The 18,283-nt window shown below is 38.9% G+C and overlaps 1 protein-coding gene across 1 annotated transcript; it reads right to left on the bottom strand.

Moving 5' to 3' along the window:
* Positions 1-4,435: 4,435 nt before the first annotated feature.
* Positions 4,436-15,186, bottom strand: ANKS4B (ankyrin repeat and sterile alpha motif domain containing 4B). The gene is made up of 2 exons (XM_001494691.5): positions 14,748-15,186; positions 4,436-6,465 (listed from the first exon to the last, which is right to left on the bottom strand). Exons 1-2 carry the CDS (start codon positions 14,909-14,911, stop codon positions 5,370-5,372), a joined length of 1,260 nt encoding a protein of 419 aa, XP_001494741.2. The 5' UTR covers positions 14,912-15,186; the 3' UTR covers positions 4,436-5,369.
* Positions 15,187-18,283: the final 3,097 nt, after the last annotated feature.

Here is an 18,283-nt window from a genome sequence, read left to right as displayed (position 1 = left end):
CTTCATGCTCCAGGTAGCTTAGCCAAAAGTTTATTGTGTTTGTCAGGCTGTCGGACAGGGGACTTGGCACTGGAGTAAAATACCCATGATCTGCTTCTACACACGTCAAGTGACTGTGGAGTCTCTCCGGGGAACTTAATGGTCACAACCCTAAGGGATGTGTAGAGAAGGGTGTGTGAGGATGAGATTATTAAAAGTGCCTTAATTCACTCATAGATTTCTTCTTTTGTTCTTTCCATAACAGTCCCTACAGTCTCTCTGTGCTAGGCCGCTGAGATACAACAGAAAACAGTCCTCCCCCAACAAAGAGAACAGTCTGGGAAGACAGATGTGTCAAAAGATAATTACAGGACCATGCTTTGGTGTTACAGGAACACACAGTACAGGGGCCCAGCAGGAAATAGATGCCATACTCAAAAGGGGTGATTGAAGAGAACTTAATGAAGAGACTGTTTAAAAAGGAGAGGGCAGAGTTAAAAGAAGAAGAGGATCGTGAAGCAGCCCAGGGCTAGCAACAGTAAGAAGTTGCTACCACTGCTGAGCTTGCAGGAGCAGTGAGGGAACCCAGCAAGCACTGGAGCTGTAGCAGAAGGTTGCCAAAAAGTGCTATGGGCTTAGATGAAGGAAGGCAGCCACTGCCCTGCAAGAAAGAAACAGGTGGAATAAGTGTCTCACTCTGTCTTTCCTCCTCTAGTCTCCTGATGGTACCTCTCATTGGCCAAACCCAACCAGAAGCCCAAGGGCAAGGGAGCCCTTTGATGCAGTCCATGGAGGTCAACCAGTGAGACACAGAGGAGGGTAGAAAATAGCAGAGACAGGTTCTGGAGGGTTAAACAGAAGATGGCCTACACAGCTAGGAAGAGTACCCAACCTAGACTGTGGGCGCAGAGAGGGTAAATCTCTCAATAGGATTGGCTACATGGAGGAAGGGTTTTCCAGGAAGAGGGATGATGGCATGCAAAGACACAGTCTTATGAGAGGCATGCTATATTCAGGATCTACAAGAAATCTGATGTGGCTGTAATTAGGGGACAGAGAGAGGAATGGTCAGAGATGAGATCAGAGGTTTGTTAGGTTAAACTCGCCATTCATAAAAAGAGAAAGAGTAGATTTAGAGCTGGGTTTCTCGATCTCTGCACTATGGACATTTGGATTCAGATAATTCTTTGTTGTAGGGGGGTGTCCTATACATCGTAGGATGTTTAGTATCCATTGTTTCTACCCGATAGATATCAGTAGCATCAAATCATATAAGATCAAAAATGTCTCCAGACATTGCCAGATGTCTCCTGGGAGCTAAAGAGCAAAATCATCCCAGTTAAGAACCAATGACTTGGGAGAAAATGAGTTCAGGTTTGGACACACTGAGTTTGAGAAACGTGTGAGACATTTGAGGGGAGATTCAGATAAGCACTTGGGCTTATAGATTTGCAGCTCACAACAATGGTCTGGGCTGGTGACTCAGATTTAGGAATTACGAGCATATAACTGACCTGTATAACATGATGACCTGAAATATAAGCACAGTATGCATTTACCATGCCATAACTTAAACTCCTCCCTTCAGTGAAATGTTCTTTCTTTCTTATTGACTTTTATGTTAGATTACAAAGGGGGAAAAAAAGTGAAGGGGATGGGGGAGTCAGACAGCATTGGATTGAGCTGTTCTAAGCATCTAGTTTAAAGGATGGAGGTCTGAGTTCAGTGAATCTTTAAACTCATCCTGGCTCATACTCTGGTCTTTGTCTCCAGAAAAGACTTTTATATTGCTGTAGCTTCTTCTCTTAGGCTTCTTTTGTTTGGTTTAGTTTGAAAGATCTAGAATTCTTAGAACATATATAACCTTTTATAGCATGGTGTAAAACTATGTTACAACATAATGCTTCATGATGGAGAGGCTATATCCTCCATGACGAAAAGTTGGGAGAACCCTCACTTGTTGATTCTGTAAACAAATCATAAGAGGCCAAGAGCCCACAAGAAGAGCATAAAGGTACCCAGTAAGACCCCCAACGACAATCTCGCCAAAAGAGGTGGGAGTTGCGTGTTCAGGCTCATTTCTCCAACCTGACTGGTGACACTCTCCACTATGTCATACTTGGGTCAGGAAATGGATCAAGAGTGGTTTGGGCAAGCAGGAGAAGGTTTTTGCCTTTCCAAGTTACTCCTTTTGATGTCATATTACCAAACCCCACCGTTGGATGCTGTGCAAAACACTGAAGTCAGTGAAATGTCTAGGAATCAACAGACCAGAGTAATCTGCATCTTGCCTCCAGCCCAGGCATAGCATCTACTTATTCAACAATATTTATGGAACACCTGCTGTGTGACAGACAAGCACTTGGTGCGAGCGATGTATCAGTAAATACAGGACAGAGAACACTCCTTGTCCTCAGGGAGCTTACTTTGTAGTAGGGCAGGACCTGGCTTCTCTGCTAGGGAAGTCAGTATAGGAGAGTTCCCAGGAGCAAGAACCCTTTAATTAGCCACCTCTGCTCCCTGATATATAAGATCCAAGTGAATTCTGACTGTTTTGCTCACACATTTAGAGCCAATCTTTGCGATAATCGTAGACAAAGTATTTACCCTTTAAATGGAACAACAGGAGACATTCAGGGGATGGTAGATGAGCATATGGAATCTACAAGCTGGGATACCTTAAAAATAAAATGCACCTGTTGGAAAAAATACAACTTCACTTCTGACAACCCATTCTGGCCTCACAAAAGTTTATGTTATTTGTAATTACATAAAAGGATTATGTTTGTTCCCTTCTTTTCTTTCTTTTTTTTTTTTTTTTTTTGCTGAGGAATATTAGCCCTGAACTAACATCTGTTGCCAATATTCCTCTTTGTTTCGCTTGAGGAAGATTAGCAGTTAGCCCTCAGCTAACATCTGTGCCCATCTTCCTCTATTTTATATATGGGTCACCACCACAGCATGGTTGACAAGTGGTCTAGGTCCATGCCCAGGAGCCAAACCTGCAAAGCCAGTCCACCAAAGGGGATTGCGCTGAACTTACTCACTAGGCTGTGGGGTCAGCCCCTGTTCCCTTCTTTTTAATCCAGTAATTTGATGGAATTTTTATGTGAGGTTTTACAAGCCATGTATCCTTCAAATTCATACCCCTTTATCTCATCACAGCACTGACGTGAAGGCCAAGGGGTTGGTCAAAGTGAAAGCTTCCGCTTCTTCTGGGCAAACATACCTTCCTCTTCCCACATTGCCTAAGCCAACTGCCCCCTCCAGAAGGGCAGCATAGAAAATTCCAACTAGAAATGCTCAACTCTTAGGAAGCAGAACTAAATCCTATAATGCTGAGTTCCGGTAATATTTCTGCTGGCCTGACTTTTCTTATTCTCCCAAAGAACATCTTTCCATTTCCATAACGCTGTATTCTATCCTCCAAGTAGCAATGCTGGTTTCCAGCTCGAAATTCTTTGTACCACCTCATGCTGCCTCTCATTTGGTAGAATACATCACCAGGCTTTCTATATTACTTTTACCTCTGACAATGATGTACAAAGCCCTACTGGAGAACATCCTTTTTGTTAACAACAGCACTCCCCTGGTGGCTTATTCTTCTCCTATAGAGTGTCTCATCAGGTAGGTTCTGGGAAATACGTGGAGAGAGGAACCTGGCATCTAAAATAATGAAGTACTAATACAGGCCATCTCAGACACTACAAACTTTTTTTGAGTGCTTTCTATGTGGCAATGCTTTTGTGAGCATTTTTGAAAGCAAGTACGACTTCAGTGTATTTCAACCAACAAAATGTAATATTTGTAAACATAATTATCCCCTAGTGCAACATATTTATTCCATGACTGACAACCTTTCTGAATCTATCCATGGAGGAAGAATGAGCCAACTGTTCATCAGATTTGAGCATCTGCATCCTCCTTAACCTTATGTCCTCCACAGTGCCTCTTGAAGTAACCCAAACAGATGTGAATCAGGAAGCGTACTGAAGACAAATATCTGTTTCTATATTATACATGTAATTGATAGTAAATTCTACTTGATGTAAGTCTGGCTATAAAAAATCCAATGAAGCTTAGCTATCCAGTAGGGTTTCAATTTGAATTTGGGATTGCCATTCAAAAAATGTCAGCAGCAATGTTGCCAGTTTATACTGTAGAACCTACATGTATTCGGACTTGCAGGAATGTATGAAAGGGGTTGATATGCAAATAAAAGATACGTACGTAATGGGCATGAAAATATAAAATTTACTTTTACAATCAAATTTTCCCTACAAAGAACCTCAATTTTTTTCCCTTTTTTTAAGTTTCAGGAGGCATTTACCTTTAGTAAAATCATTAAATAGGCCAGATATTTTTTCTATGTTCTTCTTTCTGTGCTCCCCTACTCTCTTGCTTAGGAGCTATATTAGTCTGCTAGGTCTGCCATAACAAAATACCACAGACTGAGTAGCTTAAACAACAGAAATTTATTTTCCTACAGCTCTGGAGGCTGGAAGTCCAAGATTAAGGTGATGGAAGGTCTGGTTTCTCCTGAGGCTTCTCCTTGCATTGCAGATGGTCACCTTCTTGTTGTGGCTTCACATGGCCTTTTCTCCGTGCATGTGCATCCCTTATAAGGACACCAGCCATACGGGATTAGGGCCCCACCCTTATGATCTTATTTAACCTTAATCACCTTTTTAAAGGTCCTATCTCCAAATACAGTCACATGGGGGTTAGGGCTTCAATATGTGAATTTGGGGGTACACAATTCAGTCCATAAAAAGTACCCTGTATTCTATTTCTTCCTTCACTCTCCCTACCTACCACTCTGTCTCTTTTCTCAGGCAGGAATATTATAGACCCATTTCCATCACTTGTAAACATCTGTTGAAGGGTTAGACAGATTTAAGTTGGGCATCAAACATCAGTCCAGAGGAGGAGCTTAAATCTCCACCAACAGACGAGCTCATAGAATTAAAGACAGAACTGGAGTTAGAATCCTCAGACTATAACGATCAGAAAGCAAGCAGCAGGCTAGTGTGATGACAGATTGTAATTTTAAGCCCAGAGCTGGAGAAGTAAAGAAAGTTTTTTCCCTTCTCTGTCATTCATTTAATCCTTTATATATTCAAAAATATCAAAAAGATAATTAAAGAGAAACACCATTTTCTCATTCCCAGGTCTCCTTGAGTTTCCCACTGGTAGTTTATTTGGATAGGAATAGAGTATTTCTGAGAGTAGATTTTGAGCCTCTTTCTTAGGTGGGCATCTCCTAGATCCCCTAGAAACCACTCCCAGTGGTCTGGCATTGGGTACAGAGGGGATGTTGTCTGGAATGCTTCAGTGGGCCACAGCATCACTCCACTGCTGCAAGCTTACCCCATTGACCCAACACTCCATCAGAGGCTGGTGTCTACCAGCTGCCCAGGCTGTTGGAACACCTGCTTCCTTCTGTTTATGGCATTAAGAACTTTCTTCCTGGGACCCAGCTGCATTTGTATGCTCTGAAGGTCCTCATCAGAGCAAAGCAACAGAGCTTCTAGATCAATCTGCTCCCTCACGAAAATGGGAAGGAATTCTTCCAGGTGATGGGACTGCAAGAACACTTCCAGGGGAGTAGCATCGACCACGTCTTCTTCCCACTCCACTTCATCCTCATCCCAAGGCAGATCATCTTCATGGGTTTTTTCCTCTCCTTCTTCGTCAACCTCGGCTTTGTCAGCCTCTACTGCTCCCTGTCTTTGAAGCACTTCAGTGGACATCTTAAACCCCAACTCCCTCTTGCTGTCTGAGATGTCTCCAGAGCTTGATAGTCTGTTCTTTCTAAAAACAATGTTTCCTAGACCTGGGCGGTTTAGAATGGAATCGTGTTGCACATGGCTGTCCTCCTCTGCTGAGAACTGGAGCTTCTCTTTGAAGTCCCCTGAGAATACATCTTCCTCTTCCTCCTCCTCTCTAAACACTTCCATCACATTCCTCTGCCTACTTCTGCTCTCGTTCCCTACCTGCTCTGCTGTATCTTTGTTCTTCTTGAACTTTAGCTTGAAGCTATCTTTAATGCCCTTAGACAATGACCCAAATGTACCAGAAGCAGAAGCATTTGAAAGGGATGACCTGGAGAAAGAGCCCTTGGAAGAAGAAAGAGTCCCAGATTCCTCCTTGCTGTAGGTGCGGGCCATCTTATTTTGATGCTTCTCCTGGAGCCTCTCACACTCTTTAACATGCCTCCTGGCATTCTTCTGAGCCTGCTCCTTCAGCCTGGTGACCTTCTTGGGGTTCATGATGTTCTGAGCTGTGGCAGCCTTATCCAGGAGAGCAACGCATTCAGTCTGCTCTCTGCTGGCAGCTGCATCGAGTGGAGACTGTAAGTCATTGTCCAGGGCAAAGATGTTGGCACCAAAGTTGATCAGGAATGAGACACAATGGGCATGACCATTAGAGGCTGCACAATGTAGAGGAGTGTTTCCCCAGATGTCACATCTATCGGGGTCACCCCTAGAAGAGAAAATATCAAAAATACATACTAAATTCTTTTCTCTGAACATGAGGTCCAAAAACAATAAAAATAAGAACAAAATGCACGTTAATCCTGCCTTGGCATTGTTATAACTTGTAGAAGTCCAGATATGTCACATCCAGACGTCACAGGGCCAGAAACAGAAAGAGGCCATCTCTACCCTCTCTCCTTTTTAGAAGCAAGAGAAGCTTTTGAAGAAACTCTCCAACAGAGCAACTTTCACGTCTCATTGGCCAGAATTGGGTCACATTCCTGAAGGAAGGAAAATAGATCTAACGTAGATCAATTAGAGTTTTCTCCTGATGCTAGGGAAAAGATTACCCAATGATGTGCTGGTAAATGTTTAACAACTGGCTCACCTAGAAAAAAGAATCAAAGCTTTGATTTATAGTATGTGCCAATTTCTGTGGTATAAATATACCTACCATGGCAAATTTCAGGCTATAAATGTGGTATTACTGGGCATGGAGTTTGGAAGAGACAGGCAGTAGCACATCATTATAAATTATTCCCACCAAATAGATATAACAGACATGCAAAATCTTGAGAGCATAGATAATAGTAAAATAATTAGGAATTAATGAGTTTTGAGTACTTTTTAATATAATTTATCAAATTATAAGTTTATATGACTTATTTTTAATAATGGCTGTGTTTAACTAACTCTCAAACTTCCTGAAAATTTAGCAGTGATCTCTCATGAGCTGGTAAGAGGTGGTTCCCAGTCTACCACTTCTACCCTCCCCTGAGTCACATGTAGGGAAATAAATAATTGAACAAAACTAGGTCCCCATCAGCAAGAAGGAAGGGAGGAATGGATGTTGGGTAGGTAGCAAACAGTGTCTGCTACAACCATTATTTATACAAAAGGGTAGAATGTCTCCACTGATTCTCCAACCTACTTCCAGGTAATCACAGTGTCATATATATGAATAGTTCTGTGGAGGTTTAAAGTGGAATTGGGGGCACTATTAGATGGCAGTAAGGCCAGAGATGCGATGCCGGGCACAGAAACAGGGACATGGTAGGTGCTCGATAAAGATTTGTGGAATGAATGAATGCCTCCTGGAATCTTGCCCCAGACTGCAACTCACCCACCTCCTGTGAGGTCTTGAGTTACAAACAGGCGCAAATGGAAAGTAAAGTAATAATTTATTGTTAACTATGGCTCTGGCCGCCAAACCACTGTTTAGAACTCTGATAATACAGGTACTAAAGGGCACCTTCCCTTGTCCTCGTCTAGACCCCCCCAAAATCAGGATCTCACTAAACTCGTGTCAGACTGGTTCCATGGAAGGACAGGAGAGAGCATCTGAGAAGGCCCCTTAAAATTCCTGGTGAGTAGAAGGTGGAAACAGAAGAGAAGATCCACGCCCTTGCAACTGACATGTTAATGCACTATGACCCTTCTCCTATTCCTTGTTCCTCAGTTTGGTCCCTGCACCAGGAGCAGCAGCAGCATCACCTGTGAGTTTGTTAGAAATGCAGAATCTTGGACCCCAGCCCAGACTTCCTGAATCAGAATCCAAAGTTTAACAAGATCTTCAGGTGATTCATGGGCTCGCTGCAGATTGAGAAGAGCTGCATTAGTTAATATGACCCAACTAGTGTCCTATAATTTGATGAATCAGATTTGCACTGCCTCCATGGGAACCTCCTCATGCTTTTCCGTTGCGAAGCACACACTCATTCACTGCCCCCACCCCCACCAACTGTCACAATCTCCCTCTTAGAGAAGGAAGTTGGAAATAATTGTTAGAGGGGTAAAATAAGACTCAGAGCACTTAACTGATTTGCCCAAGAGTACACAGGTAGCACACTTTGGATCAGGCCTGTCTCCGGATCTAATGGTCTCCAGCACAATACAGTCTTATGTTAACACACCTCCGCTTGTCCACTTTACCGGCTATGAGGCCTCAAGCTTAACTTTTCTAAGGACTCAGTGTCCTCAATTGTAAATTGAGAATAATATTTCCTACTCATATAATTGTTATGTGAATAAGTTAATATACATAAAGCATTAGAAAAGTGATTGGTTTATAGTGAATATTCAACAAACATTACAATCTCCCTCCCTTTTGAAAATTACCTATTTTCATTTCCCTTGTCTCTAAACTCATAATCCTTAATTTCATATATTTGTTTTTTTTCACATTCATCTAGTAAATTCCTACAACACTACAATAGATCTTGTGGCTTTTTAACAGTTATAGTCTCACTTAATTTGTCAAATATTTATGCCCTATCTCCCTAATTAGATAATACCCCAGAGGGCAAAACCTGTGTCTTTTTGTCCTTTGTATCATATCCCCTAGCAGAAGTCTCAAACTCAACCTAAAGAAGCCACGCAGATAATTTAAGTAACTGAATGGGGCCAAGTTTGTTCTTTCAACAAAATCAGAGTAAGTACAAGCTCCACCTATAAAGAACAGCCATCACTCAGCTGCGGCTGATGGCTACCTTGAATAAAAGCAGACACGATATTGCCAGAGCTTCCACTTTTCAGACAAAGCCAGAAATCCAGAATTTCATGTGAAATTTTTTGACTTCTAAATGTTGGTTCAAACTCAAAAGAATAATACAGCGAAGTCCAAATAAAACATATTCGTGGGCTAGATCCAGCCCATAAGCTGGCAGTTGGCAACCTCCTTCTAAGTAGAGAGAACAGAATGAGCAGATGCACACATGGGTAATATTACACGGCATATCTGGGGAACCAGGAGTATACCTCAGTGTGACCAGAGTGCATGGAGATGGGGGCAAGGGAAATAAGTGCAAAGAGGGAAAAAAAACATGATACAATCTAAGGAAAGCAAATATTAAATAACACTGCTGTCTGGCAGCAACTTTCAAGAAGGCTCTAGTCAGTCAGACTGATTCAGTTGTTTTGGATCAAAGGAAACCCCTTCAAGCTTGGCACATTTGTGTATCTCAGGGGAGCACAGTACCTCACTTCCAACGATGTAGCTTTACTTTTAACTTAATTTAACAAAACATCATATTCAAAAGACTCCTTAAGTACCCTACATGTCAAAGAGGGATTATAAAACACCCAAGATGTTACTGTAAACATAAACAAAAACATATTGATTAAATCTGCCAGAAATTATCTTTGAATTGGATAAATTAAAAAAGAAATTATTAAAAGAAATGAGCTGTGGTGGCGACATTAAATGGTATTAAGAAGTTTGGGTTAAATCTACATGCTTCAGGCCATAGAGGAGCGGAATTTTCTCATCTCAAAGAATCTTAAATGATCCTTTCAAGATGAAAGAAGAACATGAAGAAACCCTGACATGACCACAAAGATGGATCTTCTTTCAAGAAACTTTCAAATGCAAAATTCCAAATTTACAGATGAAACCAGATAGGTAAGATACTTTATGAGTTTCCCTAGTGCAGTTAAGCTATTTCTACTTGCAAAAGTTCTATTTACAGACAACTTTCCAAATTAATGTACAATTTAAATCAACATATTTTCTATTGACAAGTTTCATGGGGTCCTTCTAAACGCAATCTTTGTCTTTCAATCCCTGGTGTATTTCACGTTTCTTGATAAAACCGTTACACATCCCTGCTCAGGGATTCACAAACTGGTCTCCCTCATTTGATGATCTGAGTGCACTGCTGATGCTACATATAGCATCAATAATATGTATATCATTTCCTTGGGCTAAATTCAGTCTAGTGCTGATTTTTTCTTATTTGTTTTTTTTCAAAAGAGATTTTAAATTAGTCTATATTTTGCCCTTGCTTTTTGGTAGCTGAGTGCATTTGGGCAATAATTTTTAAAGCTGGATTGGTATTATTGTCACTAAATAGGCAATTTGCTTTTACTATATTACTCTGAACATCTGTTCCATTTCAATTTCTCCTTTTGAAGTAGATTTGATTTTTTGTGAAGTTGTTCTCAGAAAAATATTATTCCTTCAAAGATGTTTTTCTACAGGAGAAGGAATATTTGGACTCACTCATAATCAAAGAAATGCAAATGAACACAATGCCCTACCATTTTTTTGCCTATCAGATAGGCAACGATTAAAAAGAATAGTAATACTTGGTTTTGGCAGGAGTGTCGGGAAATGAACAATGCTGGAGGAAGCATAAAGTGGTTCAAATTTCCTGGTACAATATGTGCCAAAAGGCTTTAAAACATAGCATCCTCTTGAATCAACAATTCTGCCTTTAAGAATTTATCCTAAGGAGATATCAGACCCTTGTGCAAAGACGAACGATCAAGGATATTCATCCTAACTTACTTATAATAGTTAAAAGACCAGATTCAAATTAAACATCACGAACAAGCAACTGACTAAATAAATTATGATGAAACTATAAAACACAATATCATGTAGCCTTTAAAAATAGTGGCATGGATCTCTACTTTTAAGTGCAAATGGTCTCTGATACATTGTTAAATAATTAGAAGCAGGTTTCAGAACAGTTTATAAAATATGATTGTCTTTTTAAGGAGGAAAAACATACATGTGTGTGCATGTTCTCAAAGGAAAAAAGTCTGGAAGGATATACATCCAAATGTTAATGACTATAAGAATTCGTATAATTTTTACTTTATTAAATATATCTTTCCAATATGATGTGAAATGTTACAATAAGTACATACGATTCCTTTTAGAATCAAGGAGGAAGAAAATTTATTTCCATTTTAGAAAATGAAAGAAAATTTTAAATATCATGCACACTTTAAAGGCAAAATAAAATTTTGTGTAATTGGGGCCCTCTTCCCAATGTAGGATAACACATGTAATTGCTCTTCCTCTTTAAATTTAAAATAGAAAAACAGTATTTAACAAAGCCAGAGTTTGGATGTTAATGGTTACCACATGATTCATTGTCTCAATCAGGTAGTAACAGACAAACACTGCAATCATCAGACTGGAATGGCCCTCAATGATTGATTAGTTCTCAGATTCAATTTTTAATTTATTTCCCTTTTAATTCCCTTAAATCTAATTGGCAATTTAATCTCACACAATTCCTAAAGATTGGCTATGGTCAAAATGGGAGGTGACCTAGGAAAACTCTTACAAGACTTTTTTTTCAGCCTACGTCAGGCCAACTTAATATAACAAATCTTAAATGCTGCTAGAGAGAAGGAAACAAAATTCAGGATGTGCTAGAATCAATCAGAAGACAAGAGTTGAGAAGGAAGGACTAGAGAAAGCAGGGTTAGAAGGATTTCTGCGCCCATAGTCAATTTAATAAGTATAACTTAATGGACTGGATTTTCACATTACATTGAGAAAAATTACTTTACCATGTCAAATAAATGGGAAAAGAGTGGACTATGTAACAAATTGTGTTGGGACAAAGGACTAACCATTTGGAGAATGTATGGTTAGATCATAACCTTAGAACTTAAATCAAAATAAATGATATATGAATTAAGTACTTAAAATAAAAAATGAAACTAAAAATGTACTGATGAAAATAGTCAATATTTAGGCATGACCTCAAAGTTAGAATTATATAGTAAAATTGACAGGCTTAAGTATAAAAATATATACACTTAAAACTGCATACTTAAATATATTTATTTTTTACTTTTATTTAAGATATCTGTTGTCAAAAATATTAAATTGTGAAGATATTTGAAATATAATGACAAAAAGCTTATATTCTAACTTTAAAAAGCATGTTTTTATAAATCAATGAGAAATGTTGAAGACCCCAATATAAAAGTGGGACAAGGTTATAAATACATAATTCACAAAAGTGAAAATACAATGGTCACTAAACATAAAGATAATTTTCAACCTCACCAGTAACCAAAGAAAAGAACATTAAAGCCACACTGATATTATACATTTAATATTGAGAAAAATGGGTACTCACTTTCCGAAGGGCAATTTGTCAACACACACAAAAAAGCCTTTAAAATATGCATATGCCAATTGATCCAGAAATTTCACTTTGGAGAATTTATCCTCAAGAAAATGTAAACAAAGATTTATGTACAGAGATATTCATCACAGCACTGTTTAAACTATGGGGAACAAATTATTTGTCCAAAAGATTGACTAAGAACGATATACATTGACTAGAACACTAAGAATTTCCTGAAAACTAAATTATAAAAGAACACGTATTGACATGGAATAATATTCATGATGTATTGAGGGGTAAAAAAAAAAAAAAAAAAAAAGCATGCTACCAAAATGTCTACTTAGGATACCATTTTTTGTGTATGTGTAAATATACACATATTTATATACAATACACATATATTATATATATAAAACATAAAATATTAACAGCATGGCATCATAGGACATTTTTTCTTTATAATTTGTGTGCATATATATGGTTTAATTTTCTGGGTTCATATTATGTTACTTTTGTCATAAAGACCAGCAGGACAATAAGTGTAAGAAAATATTTCCAGCATACAAAGGACAGAGAGAGAGAGAAAACATCTAGGTGTTGCCATTTAAATCAACCCTAAAAGGAAGCAAGGGCTTTCATTTGTTGTGAAGTAACTGACATCTTGCACTTGGTGCAGAGGTGGTATACTTTGTGTAGATGAAGAAAGTTCGGGGGAACGGGAGAGATGCACAATGTTACAATTTGGAGAAGGATGACAGATAGGGGTGGGGATCAAAGAAGGTGTCTGGGAAAAGGAAGTCAAATCAGACAAGAGGAAGGGGGAACTTCAACTCCACTCACTTCCTCATTCAGTTCTCTACTCAGGAACTCTCTCTACCTTTCGTTCTTCTAACTCTTCCTAAAGTGCCCCCCACCTCAAAAGAGGGTGCCAACAGCTATAAGCTGTCAAAGCCAGAACCTGAGGCCTTGATCCTCCTCTTTCTTTATCAGCACATCCCAACATCCAATCAATCATGATCAGTTCTGCATCTGAACTGCCACTCGAATCCACGCATGTCTCTCCGTTCCCACTGCCACTGCCCAAGTCCAGTTCACTTCTCATCTCAATCATTAAAACAGCCCCCAAACTTTTCTCTGATAGCTATACAGTCGCCTAAGCAAATTTCGTAAATGCAAATCTACCAGGTGGCTCCCCTGTGTAAACCCATGACAATGGCTTCCCACGCTCTTAGGATAAAGTTCAACTCCTTAACAGAATTTACGAGGCTCTTGTGACCTGGTCTTGTCTCTTACAGCTTGACGTCTCCCCACTCAAGCCATGCACGTCCAGCCATATTTAACTTCTTCAGTGCCTAGAATGCACAGTGCTCTCACTTGGGGGAAACAGTCTTCATCTAGCCAACTGCTTCTCACTTTTCAAATCCCAGCTTAAATGCTCCAGAAAGCCTCCCCTCCCTCCCTAGATCGGGATAGATGCCTAGATATCAGGGTTATTTATTTAGTGCCCTCTCTTTCCCCCTTTGTAACACATATCATACATGACATGTAATTTCTGCCTTCCTCTCTCAAATCTGATCACCATGAGGAGAGCAATCGTGTCTCTCTTATTGATCACAGCATCCCCAGTGGCTAGCAAAGTGGCTGGCACATAGCAGATATATATAAATACGTATATTTACACATATTTATGTATATGTATAAATAAATATGTATTGAATTGAAATAAATTCACTTGGCTCCTTTATTTACATTTTCTTTTTTTCTTTCTTTACCCTTCTTAGGTTACAGTTGCCAACACTCCCTAGCCCCTTTAGTAACAAGCAGAAGAAAAGAGCTAGCTAATTCCTGCATTAGAATTTAGGGGGAATGTGTGCGCATATATGTATCTAACAGCCAGAGAGGTAATGAAGTTAAGACAGGCTGAAGGTAACTTTTACAGCTTGTAAAGCTAGCAACCTCATCTAAGAATCAAGGGCTTGTTCTAATAAAAGACTGTGGGATTTTAACGGCATAGATGAAAAAATAAAATAAAAACATAATTTGTTCCAATCAAGATTGACAACTTAAAACCAAGTAGAACAGTGATCTCTTTTTAAAGAGTCGACCATTTACATTTCACGGAAAAGATTTTTAAAGCCACAGGATTAAAATATCTTGCCCCCAAAGCAGACAGTGCCTTAGAGTTCAGGATCTCTCTGTGTGTGGCTCATAAAGGATGAGCCACCCCCATGGTGCCAGTTCTCCATGGGAAAAGAGAGCATCTCTAGGCAATTTTCTCCCTTTCTCTAAGAAGACAATTACTTAGTCTAGAAAGAGAGAAAAGTATTTTCATTGACTTCCCTGCCTCTTGCTGCTGTCTGCAGAATCCTACTGTAAACACTGTTTCCAATCAAAACCATCAGATTGAACTTACCCTCTGCTGCAGATTATTTCTAGGGCTTCCAAGTTTCCATGGTAGGCTGCCACTAGTGTAGGAGTCATGCCATCTTCGTCACAAAGGTTCAGATCCCTCTTGGTAGCCTCTTTCAGAAGTTCCAGGTAGCTATCACTAGCAGCTTGGTGGTAGCGAGTGGACATTTTTTCTGCCCACCAAAGCTTGGCCAGATATCACTCTCCAGGCAGAGCAGGATGTTGGTGGAATAGCCTTCCCACAAAGCTGGTTAATCAGTGACAAGGAAGAGTGTCACCCCAGGGCAAAGCTCATTCCATCCTCCCTCCTTGGAAGGCAGCCAGAAAGGTTCACAGCACTGAACTTGGACCTTTTCTTTATAGAATGGCCATGACATTGAATATTGAGGACTGCTGTGTTCATCTTGAGTGTTTTGAGGCACATTTAATTTTTTTAATGTCCACTATCAGGTATTGAATATAACATTGGTCATTTAGTCACAGAATGTAGAAGATAATTTCCAAACAATTCAGAACTAGTCTAGTTCACTGGGGAGGTTTATTTTTTTAACTGCTTTGTTGAGGTATGATTTACATATTATAAAATTCACCCATTTTAAGTGTACAATTCAATAACGGTAAATTTACAGTTGTGTAACCATACCATAATCCAATTTTAGATACATCTATCACCCCAAAAATATCCCTCATGCTCATTTGTCGTCAATCCTCATTCCCACTCCCAACCCCAGGAAACCACTAATCTGCTTTCTGTCTCTACAGATTTGCTTCCTATGGGCATATCATATCAATGGAATCATATAATATATAGTCTTTTGTGTCTAGCTTTTTGTTAGCTTCACATAATATTGTGAGGTTTGTCCATGCTATAGTGTGTAATAGTACATCCTTTCTATTGCTGAATAATATTCTACTACACTAATATATCAAATTTTCTTTATTCATTCAACAGTTGATGGACATTTGAATTGTTTCCAGTTTTTGGTTTCGTGAATAGTGCTACTATGAACATTCACGTAAAAGTCTCTGTGTGGACATGTCTCTTGGGAATATACCAAACAGTAGAATTGCTTAGCTGTATAGCAATTTATATTTAACTTTTTAAGAAATCGTCAAACTGTTTTCCAGAGTGACTATACCATTTTATATCCCACCAGCAATGTATGACTGTTAAAATTTCTCCAAATCCTTGCAGCCTTTGTTGTCTATCTTTTTGTTTATGGCCATCCTCGTGTGTGTGAAGTGATATCACTGTGGTTTTAATTTGCATTTCCCTACTGCTGCTGAGCACGTTTTTGTGTGCTTATAGCCATTCTTACATCTTATATTTAAATTCTTTGCTTACGTTTTCACTACGTTGCCTTCATTTATTGAGTTTCGAGAGTTCTTTGTATATTCTGGATACAAATCCTTTATCAGATATATTTTGAACTGAATGAAAATGAAAACACCACATATCAAAACTTATAGGATGCAGTTAAGACAGAACTTAGGAGGAAAATTTGCAGTTTTTAATGCCTGTATTAGAAAAGAAGAATGATCTCAAATCAATAATTTAAACTTCCACCTTAAGGAAAGGAGGAAAAGCATGGAAAAAATTAGCTTAAATAAAAATCACAATATAAGCCAAAAAAACTACTGGGAATAAAGAGAGATCATACCTAATGATGAAAGGAACAATTCACCAAGAAAATGTGATAGGGGTTGGCCTTGTGATATAGTGGTTAAATTTGTACACTCTGCTTTGGCAGCCCCAGGTTCACAGGTTCGGATCCTGGGCACGGACCTAGAACTGCTTGTCAAGCCACACTGTGGCAGCATCTCATATAAAATAGAGGAAGGTTGCCACAGATGTTAGCTCAGCAACAATCTTCCTCAAGCAAAAAGACGAAGATTGGCAACAGATGTTAGCTCAGGGCCAATCTTCCTCACAAAAACAAAAACAAACAAACAAAAAAGCCAAGAAAATATGATAGTCCTAAACTTGTATGTACCTAATAACATAGCCCCAAAACCGAGAAAACAAAAATTAATAGAATATAGAGAAAGAACAAATCCACAATTATAGTGGAAAATTTTAATACACCCCCTTGATGTTATATGTCAATCAGACTAAAGATTAGTAAAATAAAAAACATCTGAATACAATTTAGAAGTTTGATATAACAATCCTATGTAGAACCCTGCACTCAATAGAAAATGCATGCTCTTTTCAAGCACACAAAGAATGTTTATAAAAATTGCCCACCTAATAGAACCAGTGCAGGCCTCAACAAATAACAAATGATAGGTTTCATGCAGACTGTGTTCTCTGAAGACACTGCAATAAAATTAGAACCCATCACCCTTACGCAAGTGATGAACTATTTCTATATTCTCTTTTGGTGTGTTTTTTCTATAGTTTTAATTACCAAATACATACCATTTGACATTGTGTCTTTTCCTCTCTTTAACCTACCATAAACATTTCCCATATTGTTACCAAATCTTTAATATATTTGGATAATAGTCCACAGAATTGATGTGAGGAAGGTCCATTTTTCAAAGTCTGTAACTGTTTATTCGTGTTATCTCTTTTTGTCCAAGTGTTTATTCCAAGATAAATTATTTGCCCGTTCTGAAGTAGTACAATGCTTTCATTGCAGCTTCCTCAAATAATTAGCTCCAGGGGTCAATGTTTGTTCCTTTTTCCGGTTTCTATGAGAACACCAGTAGAAGCTATAGGAGCAACATGGAGGGCAGCATTACTTAGTTGTAAAAAAAAATTTTTAGCCCAAAGAGAGTGAAATATCCAAACACGATTGCGGATACTTTGAGAACAAGGCAACATTGTTCCTCTATTAATTTTTTGCACAGGCCACTTTAATTTAGACACAATTGCATTCATTAATGCACTCTGAAATAGAAAATCATATATAAACTGAGAGAAGACTTCTCAAAGATGGATTATTTGTAGTGGAATGCTAAGTGTCAAACAAAGAGTCTTCTACTGGATGAAGACGATGATGATGATAATGATAACAATGATGAGAACAAGGAAAATGATAAGGATGAGAATGGAAGCAAAGGAGAAAGAGGACAGAGTGATTACAGAGGAGAGGAAGAAGGGTCGGAAATGGAGGACAAGGAGAAGGAGGAATTTCTCAGCTGCAGCAGTACTTACACCTTGGATTTAAATTCTCCTGTGAAATGGTAAAACATCTGAGGGTTTTTTTTTTTTTTTTTTTTTTTTAGTGATAAAGATCCTGGCATCCTTTGGCATTTCTTCAAGAAAAGTTCCTCCTTGAAACAAGAATGGGTAGGGAGGGAGAGGAGTAGAAACAAATCCTTCTGGCCTTGAAGATCTTCCCTACCCTGCAAAAAGAGGTTGAGAGAGAGCATTGAACTTGGGGCTAGAAGACCTGGAGTCCACGTGATTTGGGGCAAGTTGATCTGTCTATTTGAACCTCTATTTCTTTGTGAATAAAACTGGGGGATGTTGCTCATGATCATATCATCATCACCTAAGCTTACAGGAGTAAAGATGAAATGAGATAAAAT

The sequence above is a fragment of the Equus caballus genome, chromosome 13 (assembly GCF_041296265.1).
Source record: "Equus caballus isolate H_3958 breed thoroughbred chromosome 13, TB-T2T, whole genome shotgun sequence".
Lineage (NCBI taxonomy): Eukaryota > Metazoa > Chordata > Mammalia > Perissodactyla > Equidae > Equus > Equus caballus.
The sequence above is the reverse complement of the archived record's forward strand: the minus strand, read 5'-3'. Positions and strand labels throughout refer to the sequence as shown.